At 35.9% G+C, this 9610-nt stretch overlaps 2 protein-coding genes across 3 annotated transcripts; one reads left to right on the top strand and one right to left on the bottom strand.

Annotated features, from left to right (window-relative positions):
• Nucleotides 1-2207: 2207 nt before the first annotated feature.
• On the bottom strand, nucleotides 2208-6517 carry LOC111262537 (G-patch domain and KOW motifs-containing protein). Its single transcript, XM_022836867.2, has 5 exons — nucleotides 6367-6517; nucleotides 5680-5876; nucleotides 5196-5350; nucleotides 4643-4844; nucleotides 2208-4378 (listed from the first exon to the last, which is right to left on the bottom strand). The coding sequence occupies exons 1-5, from the start codon at nucleotides 6497-6499 to the stop codon at nucleotides 3704-3706; spliced, it is 1362 nt and encodes a 453-aa protein (XP_022692602.1). The 5' UTR covers nucleotides 6500-6517; the 3' UTR covers nucleotides 2208-3703.
• Nucleotides 6518-6575: 58 nt separating this feature from the next.
• Nucleotides 6576-9504, top strand: LOC111262538 (peptide deformylase, mitochondrial). 2 transcript variants are annotated; one of them, XM_022836869.2, is made up of 5 exons: nucleotides 6576-6865; nucleotides 7369-7458; nucleotides 7810-7917; nucleotides 8436-8556; nucleotides 9219-9504. In XM_022836869.2, the coding sequence occupies exons 1-5, from the start codon at nucleotides 6707-6709 to the stop codon at nucleotides 9407-9409; spliced, it is 669 nt and encodes a 222-aa protein (XP_022692604.1). In that variant the 5' UTR covers nucleotides 6576-6706; the 3' UTR covers nucleotides 9410-9504. The 2 variants fall into 2 exon arrangements, with proteins under 2 accessions (XP_022692604.1, XP_022692605.1); XM_022836870.2 differs by having other exon boundaries at nucleotides 6707-6865; nucleotides 7353-7458.
• Nucleotides 9505-9610: the final 106 nt, after the last annotated feature.

The raw sequence follows: 9610 nt of genomic DNA, 5'->3' as shown, positions 1-9610 counted from the left end.
AGTGCCTTCGGTTCCATAGCGAACCGCTGCCCGATTTTCTCTGGCCACTCAAAAGGTCCATTCAAGTATTGGTAGAATGTACATACGCTTGACTACAATAGCACAGCCTACGCTGCACTCTACATGAACAAGTAGCAAGTAATCGAAGTAAAAGGACAAATGCGTAAATTTCATGTAAATTTCTGCAACGATAGGCGGTTATATTGTCCGTACATAGCATGTGGACCTCTGCTTATTCGCAGCGTACTAACGTTTAGCTAGCAATTGACTGCAGGTTTTTTTTATTGTGAAACACGAACCCATTGCTTTGCCTGGTCGCTGCCAGGTTCTAGTCTAAGTCTTCGGCGAACCGATCTCCTGCGCATGAAAATGTCACAGCAACGGTGGTTGTTTTCATACATGTCACGTCCGTGTACAACGGTTTGTTGGGACTCCCAAAGGTTCTGAAATATCACTCCACAGGCAAACAGTATGAAAAATTACATTCAGATATCCTTGAACCCACGACAATGTCCGTGTCACCCTGATCTCTACTCGCTCTTTTTATGTCTCATTCGGCTTCTGCTGCGAGCTCAAAAAAGACCAAGTGGTCCCAAACAAAGAAAGTACTACATGCGTTCATGCCAATACTTCTCGCCAGATAACCGCACATCTATAAAGATCTCACTTGTGGAGAAAATATCCTTTGTAAGCAACGTTCCAATCAACATTAACAATATTATTATATAATATATATTATATAAAACAATATTATATAAAAAAAATATATAAAAAAAGCAATCACTTGAATCGATTCCACGAGTAAACTGCCAACCATTTGATCGGCAATGCAATCTAAAATAAAATTCTAGTTTTAACTTAGCTACCTATGCGTCTGAAAGCTCGAATAAAATTCCACTCACCATACGTGCAGTGCATAGGCGTTAGAAGACTATACTATCCCGGTTCGAAACTTTTTCGTTTCGTAGTGAAAGTCAGCCGTTTGGAGCAATACTTCATTTGAAAAAAGAACTGAACATAAACTTAAAACATTATCTTATATAAGTATAAGGTGAAAACCGACTACTAATTCAACGTGCGACTACACAATATGCGAAATTCCTGTTCCCTCAGCTAATTATCAACCTCATAAAGGCAAGTCACTGGCTGGCATATCGTTAGCATTGTAGTAATTCATGTTTTCTCGAAATAAATGGGTGGTTCGGCAATGTTGTACGATAGGCTGTATTATTTCACCTGTCGATAGCTGCGAAATGGTTGCGCCATCGTTCTTTCTTTAACTACCCGCTCGAAGGTCACAAGATATGAGCATAAAACTTGGCATGACGAAAGTAATCGATGTGCACTGTAATATGAAGCCAACTTCTACTAGAGCAATTGTATGAAAAATTAGTAAAGGTAGGTATGTAAAGTTTAAAATTAAATCTCTTATTTAGTGTTTAGGAATTCAGAATATGTATGAGATTCCGCGGGCAGTACTCAACGGGAAGATCGTATTTGACGATCAGAACGATGAATCTGACAGGTGTTAGAAATATTTATTGTATCAAGCACAAGTTTATCAAATAAAGGATCTGCATTATGCCGTGCTACTAGACCATTAAGAATTTAGACAGAAGAGGCCTGGAATGAAGAATAAGAATCAATCATATAAAAAAAATGATTATGTTATATATAAACGCTGTCGACCGATTTTTGCGTATAAACGAACATGAGTTAACAAAAGTGATGACTTAATTCTATCGTAGGTAACAAGAATCGTGGTATGTGCAGTTATTATTGGTAAGAATTCATTGCGACAGCTAGATATAAATAACAGAGGGCTCGTGGTGATACAGTGGTATAACAAATTTAAGAGAATTTTAGAAGAAATTTAAGAAATCGTTCGTTTGAAAGAGCTTAATTCTGGATGTAATGCTTGTTTGGACCTTGTTGCCAAGTAAACAGCATTGGAGATGCCTTTTGCATGCACAAGCCACTTCTTTCAAATCATCTTTGGAGTCACCTATCTTCACATAACATGGCTGGTTATATGTTATATATAAACATTTCTCTATAGAAACAACTACTACGCCTGCAAGTCATAGAGAGGTTACACGAAAGTGTACAAACATTATTTCTAAATATAATAAAATTGGCATGACTGTGCTGCTCTTACTACGTTATAACCATTTCAGGGCAAACAGTGTGGACAAAAAGAATAAAGATTTTTTATCTATATGTTTTTTTACTTACGAAACTCACTATGGAACGTTTTTGTTAGCTTACTTACAATTTTTAAAAGTTTATGTTTGGGAATATAGCAGATGTAATTTAAACTTAGAAAGTGTATCTTTGTGTTCCAATTTCAAGTATCTCTTGGCACCTTCATTCTTGAGTACCTTAATCATGTGGGTATCGACAATCCAGCAGCAAATAATTTAGTTTTTGGAAGTGCGTCTTTGAAGTTTCGGTCTTCTTTTTTTAAATAAAAGTAAAATCGTCTGCTTTTCTAAACTCTCGGTTGCATGGTATATGTGCTTAAGCTATCTTGAAATCAATGCACACCAATGTCCGCTCACGCTTTCTTTACATTTTCTCAACATATCACTATTTGTTTCTAGCGTATGTTTTAATTACTTGATTTTTCTGTCGTCGAAAAACAATTTCGGTTGGCTGTCTGTACTTCGAATTGAGCATCACCTGAACAAATCTAAAGGCTGCTTCGAATGGCACAATATGAGAGAAAACGGATATCTCCAAGTAAGATCTGCAGGTTTTCAAGGATTTGCTAAGGTTTAACAGTGTTTTATTTTGCTGGTTAACGTGGGGGAAATAAAAGTACGTAGTAAAAATCCGTGTTTTTGATATACCAGCCAGATCCCTCCAAACCTGTAGGGCTAGAAAAAAGGACAAAATGGAAAAAAGGCGAACTTGACTTCGAGGAAGATAAGAAGTAGTACGCGACTTAGTTGCTAACATACTAACGCCCATTCTTGATTTTATAAAATGATTCCGCTACCAATTAACGTTCGCAATCTCATCCAAAATATAGATCAACGTTGATACAGAAAAACGCGGTTGGTTATGCGCAACAGCACAGACAAGATAAAGACGACAATGGATTTTAAAATTATACTCTCTATAAATTATACTCTGAACATAAACTTTAATCTGTGTTACATACAGGTTATTATTATTATTATTTTATTATTATTCGACCATATATAAATTAAATACGCAAAATTTCGAGGGCGCACTTGATTTTCGGACGAATGACTAAAAACACCTTCTCTTGGATAGAAAAAACTGCAATAACTTAAAAATCCTTCGAAGAGATATCTATACTGATTAGTGGTTGAATTTTCATCTGATTTGTGTATTTAAGATGCATTTATATAATTTAGAAATATATCATGTAATCAAAAAAAAAAAAGTGTCGCATGCCTAGTTACTATGTGCTAGTCATCTAGAAAAAGGATCACTTATATACATAAACAGAATTGTGTTATATAATTTAGTGTTTACATATATACAGGAACGCTATTTATAAATCATGTAATCGCATATGAAGAATATTTATAATGAATTGTTTGGTTGGCACATGAGTCATTCAATTATATTAGGGATGAGTTTTTAGCCAATGTAATTGCACCGGCTTCTCGCGTCCACCCCATTTACACGTTACAGTTTTGCAGAATATCAAATTAGTATTCCTCACATATCAATAAGAAACTTGACCTACGTATTCACAGATATAATCAAAGTCTAATTTATACACTTTCTTGTCGTGAACGAATTGAACATAGGCGACGCATGCTTTTTTGTCCCGCTCCACGATATGTCCCACTTGACCTTTGTATTTTCCCGCCACGACCATGACAGGGACAGTGGCTTGTACCGTCGATCTTGGTAGAACTGTCTCTAACATGTCCATGTGCACATCCTCCAGGAGCCGACCGTTGTCAGTTCGACAGAAGCACACATCGCGGCTGATTACGTCTTCGATAACCACCTTTTCGTTAGCAAACCGTCCATCCTTCCAATTATCATCGACGACTCTCACACGTAATTGTGATTGGAGCCAGTAACCGATAAATGGCCGTTTATTGTCCACCTTAGTTTTCTTACTTTTTTTGCCATTCTCGCCATGCCCCATTCTCGACCTATCATCTTGAAATCCTGCAGTTAGATCAATCGTTTCCGATTGTCGGCTTCCTTGATAGCCTTCATGCTTTCGCTTATAGTCATCATAGCGGTCTCTGTTCAGACATTTTCCAAAGTCGTTGTATTCCTGCTTGCCTACAGCAATAACTAGAGCTTCATTACAAGCAACCTTGTCCTTTGTTAATGCTAAACTGATATAAACTCTGGCAGCATCTTCGTCGATGCCTAGGACCTACACACGAACAAGTTGAAAAACAACAATAAGCAACAAGAAAAATACATTTTCTATCTAGCCTTTGTGGCTACACAATGACTACTACTGCGCAGAATGATTTGAATTATCAGAATTGCTGGTCTTATAACATGATGCGAACCTTTGGCTACACACAATACAATCGTTCTTTATATTACCCACCTACATCTCTATACACCAAAATCTCTAATGTAACAACACCAACTTCTATATTCGTAGCAGAGGTGCTCATATATCACTTACCTGTCCATATTTTCCTTTGTATGTCCCTTCGATAATTTTAACAAAAGCGCCGCTTTTCACAATGAGTTTCTCTTTCTGGTTACCCTTTTTTTTATTTTCATACTCTTGCTGTTCTTGGGCACTTCTAAGTAGCTGCTCCGCACCCAGTCCCAAACCTTTCGGGCGGATCTTTACTTCAATTGGTTGTACAGCCACTGAAGATCTGAATACGCGTAGGATTTATATAAGTATTATGCTATAACATATAAAGAAATATGTTTTGTCACTTACATTTGCTGTCTGATTTGCTTACTAGCCGAGGTGAATGAAGGAAAATGTATAAGAAAAGTACGTTACGTTCTACACCGAAAATCAGTAGCAAAAAGTCCTGTATCGACGTCAGAAAACAAAAATTCAACAAAAATTATATAAAGAATATATTTTTCATATATCATATAACGCCAGAGGATTGTGAAGTTGTAATGATTTACAACCTCACAGTCCGCTGATCTTACATGATACAACAAAATCAACAACAAATATACTGAAAGCTAAAAGGCAGCGAAATGATTACCTTCCATCGTGGCCTCCTTTGGATTTCTTACCCATGCCACGTAAAAGAGCCATCCCAAACTCTTCGATAGGCATTTCTTCATATGAGGGGTCGATTGGATTTTCAAGCGAAGTATCCGGCTGATTTTCAGCATGATCAGAAATAACCGAACTGGCCTATAAAGAAGGAGAATCAAACAAATATCTTTCATTATTTACGTAGTAGTGTAAAAACAAATGAACAGACAAAAACGATAGGGTAGGCAAGCTGTATAATCACATATAGCAACCTGACACATAATTGTCAATCAAACACTAACAAAGAAACGAGGAAACGACATCAGGTTGTTAAATGCCGTGAGCCCTTCCTGCAATAACTATTTATCCGAGGAAATCATTCAAATTCAAATCTTTTTACGTTCCACTTTTTGTTTTTTTTCTAGATATGTGATAGATATTAATTTTAGCTCGACATTATGAATAATCAGGATTAGTCGTTTACTAACTTTGCTGACGGTTTCCGGCGTCACATCTTCATTATTTAACAGCTCTTCCTTTATTTCTTGCTTAACTTCCCGATCTATATACGCACCATATTTAAGCCGATTTTTTCTCTGAATTAAACTTTCGTTTACCAATGCTGGAACTATGAGTTCTTTCTTTTTTTCAATTTTTCGCGTACCTTTAATTCGGTTGCCAGTAACTGCAACGACAAGGATAATATGTAAAAAAATACAAACTGAACGTTGTTTCGAGATAGGTAAGCTACACGCGTAATATCATCTAAAATACGATTCAACACATTGTTCAAGTTAAACAATTCAAAATCTTTTTACAAATATTTTTTTACAGATAAAGCATTCACTGAGATAAACCGCTAAAAACGGTACTCATTTACTCTAAACCTTTTGAATGATATGTATTTTCAGAATTGAACATTTTTAAGTGAGAAGAAATGGCACCTGCTCAATTGTATCTAATAAAATTACACATATAAAATTTACTGTATGCCCATTTATCGTATTTAGGTATCAAGCTCTTCAAAACGACCACCAATTAGATATGATTTTTTATATATACACCTTGACATGCAATAGAGGAGCGTTCTCTATTCAGTCAAATAACACCGGACGTGCTTGTTATAGAAATAATGGTATCATCAAGTAGCACCTGTAAATCAATTGCTATACTACCTTCCGTAACATAATCTGTCTCTTCCTTAACTTCCGTATCATGTTGCACCAAATCCTTGTTAAATGCTGATTTTTTTCCAGAACCTCTTATATTCAAAGAAATCTTTTTCGGAGCCGCACTACAACCTTCCATTTTGATAACAAATTTCTCATCGGAAGCATTGGTTCAGCTCCGGTCCTCTTTTAGCGATGTCAACAATAACCAGCCGCTCAGGATTTAGCTATAGAAGGTGCTCACATTCGTGAACCACTGCCGATTAAACTTATAAAGTGACATAGTTTTCTGTAATAGAACTTTTATTGCTGTGACTGTTAAAGAGAGTTTATTTCATGTGAACTCATGGCTGCTCTCCGTAAAGGTGGCTCGTTGTTGGGGTACTGGAAAACTCAGTTAAAAGAAACGTATTTTGGTATTAATACTCCAAAACCTCCGTTCGACTTCGCTGTTCAAGTGGGCGATCCTGTTTTACGACAAAAGGCGGATGAAGTTAAGGCTGAGGTCTTTATTGCTCTGCATTTTAGTTTGTATTAAAGAATGCTTGGCCAAAGAGCTTGATGGGTAGCAGATGTTTGCCACGATTGACTATGGTCGATCGTTGATTAGCTTTGCTGATCTGTTTGTTTAAGTGTACTTACCTACGAAGGTGTATTCGCCTTGGATGTAAGAACTGATGAAATTAATAGAACAGTTCCAAGCATAGCAACTTTGGGAATAGCTTACATGGCGATATACAAATACCTTTAACTCTTCTGTATATGAATAACAAAGCAGCAATGATTACCGGTATAGTGAATTATCTTAAGTCCTTTTGTTCGAGCTGTTGATGATACTTAAAAGAATACGCAAAATATATTTGATAATGTTGTACACATAACTTCACACATCAAATAGCATTTTATTTTGTTCATAACTATGTCAATAAACCTGTACATTATCTAGTCAAAATCAAAAATATACAACAAAAAATTATTATTTGTTATATAAGAGTTTGCTTTAACCAGGACATTAAGTCACCGGAGATCCAGGAGTTAATCTCAAAGTTAGTTTCGATCATGCAGCGTAACCGCGCCTACGGCATGGCCGCTCCTCAGGTAAACCAAAATATTCTTAACGTACAAACCTGAAAAAACTAAGTATGCAAAGAAAGGCATTATGCATCTACTTAAGAAAAAAGAAAATGTTTTTGTGAGGCCAATGAGAATAAAGTCACAAGAACACTTACTGAGCAGATACATGAGTAACTATGTCGGAAACTAAAAGCTCTCCTCTAACCTGAGTTTTAGCATCTATTGGTGATACTAGCTTACTAAACGCTATACAATATTAAAATATTTGACCATTCGGTTTACCATTAGAATTTACGATTCAATGATATTTACCGTTCGATACTGTTCGACATTAATGAAATGAGATACTAAGTGATCCACCCATGTGTTTTGCAGATAGGAGTCCCTCTTCAAGTATTCGTGACAGAGCTTCGTCCCAAAGAAGTTGCAGCTTTCACAGACGAAGACAGGGATTCGCAAAGTATCTTTGCTTGGAATCGCAAAGTAAGTACATATCTTTAAAATCAATCAAAGTTCTGAGCCATTATATATAAGTGTTTCACGTCTTACGTCAGGTGCTGCTGTTAAGCATTGCTTTAGACAACTGGTTTCTTACATTACAAAACGAAACATGTGGTCACTTTCTGTTTGCAAGTTAAACGACTTCACGTATTCTTAAATCTGGACAAAGACGTTACTATTACATCATGACAAAGACTTCTTTCATAGAAACTGTAGTTCTGATATAAGACCGTACTTCTCTCAAAAACAGTGCATTTACTAAATGTGTTATATAAAACACACAATTATATCACACATTTTGGAATACACACAAATACAGGTTCTCTAGATATAGACTTTATTACCTTTTAAATAGAACGAAAATAATTAAAATATAAATAAATAAATAAATAAAAAATATATATATGTATATATATATATATATTTAATGGGTTTAGGCGACGGTCATGCTAAACATCATCTTTCTCCTCCAATATTTTTTTTGTTTTTTTACTAAGTAGGTCTTTATCAATCCTAAAATGACCATCGAGGATTCAAAGAAATTAATATTCAAGGAGGCATGTCTTAGCATACATGGGTACGCAGCTCACGTACCAAGGGCTGTCAAGGTTAAAGTTAAAGGTTAGTACCAATCACGATATCTATATTACCCATTTATACACTGTGTCTTTTCAACGCGTTCTTGCTAGTTTGTTTCAGTTACGTTGTTATTTAGGCATTAAGTCATTTTAAGGTTTTATAAATAGCACAGCAGCAATAGTGTGCGTACACTCTAATTTTCAATGTAAGCTAATTAGTTAGATGTAGTTATATAATAAGAAACGTAACTGAACGTTTACATACTTCGTGAGGCTCTGTAACTAATGTGAAACGTGGAGCTTAAGATAGTGGGACGAAATCAGTTAGTACTGTAGAGTACATATACCAGTAAAAGGCTAACTTGTTTCGTTCATTCTAATCACCTTAATTATCTCTCTCCCCTCCATTTATACAATCCAATCCAATTAATTTAGTTTAGCAGCGGTCACATGCTCATAAAATAGCGATTGGTATATTGCTAGTTACTCTCAGTTGTTGAAAATAAGCAGCTAGGTTGTCAAGCCAATAATTATAAAATTGTGTTGACTTTCACTCCATATTCAATTCAATTACAACGCGAACGTTGAATACAATATTCGTAATTTTTAAGTTCAGTCAGCATAGTTAAAATATCAAATGAATTGATCTTAATCCTCTAACTCTTACATTTGTGGTCCACTCCCTTTCCTGCATACATATTTCAGGATTGGATCATAACGGTAACCCACATGAATGGACGGTGTCTCACTTTGGCGCTCGAGTAGTTCAACATGAAATGGATCACCTCAACGGCAGGCTCTTCACCGATATCATGGATCCACACACGTTTCACTTCATGCTGTGGAAACTGGTGCAGAAAGTCCCTCAGGCTCGCAAATCGTTCGGTGGTCTATAGCGCTAGTTCAAACCTATGTTGTATAAGAATAGTCTTCACGTGAAATCTATTGAAAAAAATCACAATTGTATTTAAATGTAACGATTTGTTTCTCATTGTCCGTGTTTTTACGTTTTATAGAGGTTACCGTAATAGGTCCGATATGGTTGCTGTTGCATAGTTAACAGCTCTATGCATTTGCTTGTTATGTTTTTTTAGAAA

This window comes from Varroa jacobsoni, unplaced genomic scaffold (genome assembly GCF_002532875.2).
Source record: "Varroa jacobsoni isolate VJ856 unplaced genomic scaffold, vjacob_1.0 scaffold_672, whole genome shotgun sequence".
In the NCBI taxonomy this organism is placed as follows: domain Eukaryota; kingdom Metazoa; phylum Arthropoda; class Arachnida; order Mesostigmata; family Varroidae; genus Varroa; species Varroa jacobsoni.
The sequence above is the reverse complement of the archived record's forward strand: the minus strand, read 5'-3'. Positions and strand labels throughout refer to the sequence as shown.

Excerpts from the sequence above, each read along its gene's own strand:
- LOC111262538 (XM_022836869.2), top strand. The coding sequence starts at position 6,707 with ATGGCTGCTCTCCGTAAAGGTGGCTCGTTGTTGGGGTACTGGAAAACT. Across the intron at positions 6,866-7,368 it reads CGGATGAAGTTAAGGCTGAG|GACATTAAGTCACCGGAGAT; the intron begins GTCTTTATTGCT and ends TGCTTTAACCAG. Across the intron at positions 8,557-9,218 it reads TGTCAAGGTTAAAGTTAAAG|GATTGGATCATAACGGTAAC; the intron begins GTTAGTACCAAT and ends TACATATTTCAG.
- LOC111262537 (XM_022836867.2), bottom strand. The coding sequence starts at position 6,499 with ATGGAAGGTTGTAGTGCGGCTCCGAAAAAGATTTCTTTGAATATAAGA. Across the intron at positions 5,351-5,679 it reads CGCCGGAAACCGTCAGCAAA|GCCAGTTCGGTTATTTCTGA; the intron begins GTTAGTAAACGA and ends CCTTCTTTATAG. Across the intron at positions 4,379-4,642 it reads ACAAAGGAAAATATGGACAG|GTCCTAGGCATCGACGAAGA; the intron begins GTAAGTGATATA and ends GTTCGTGTGTAG.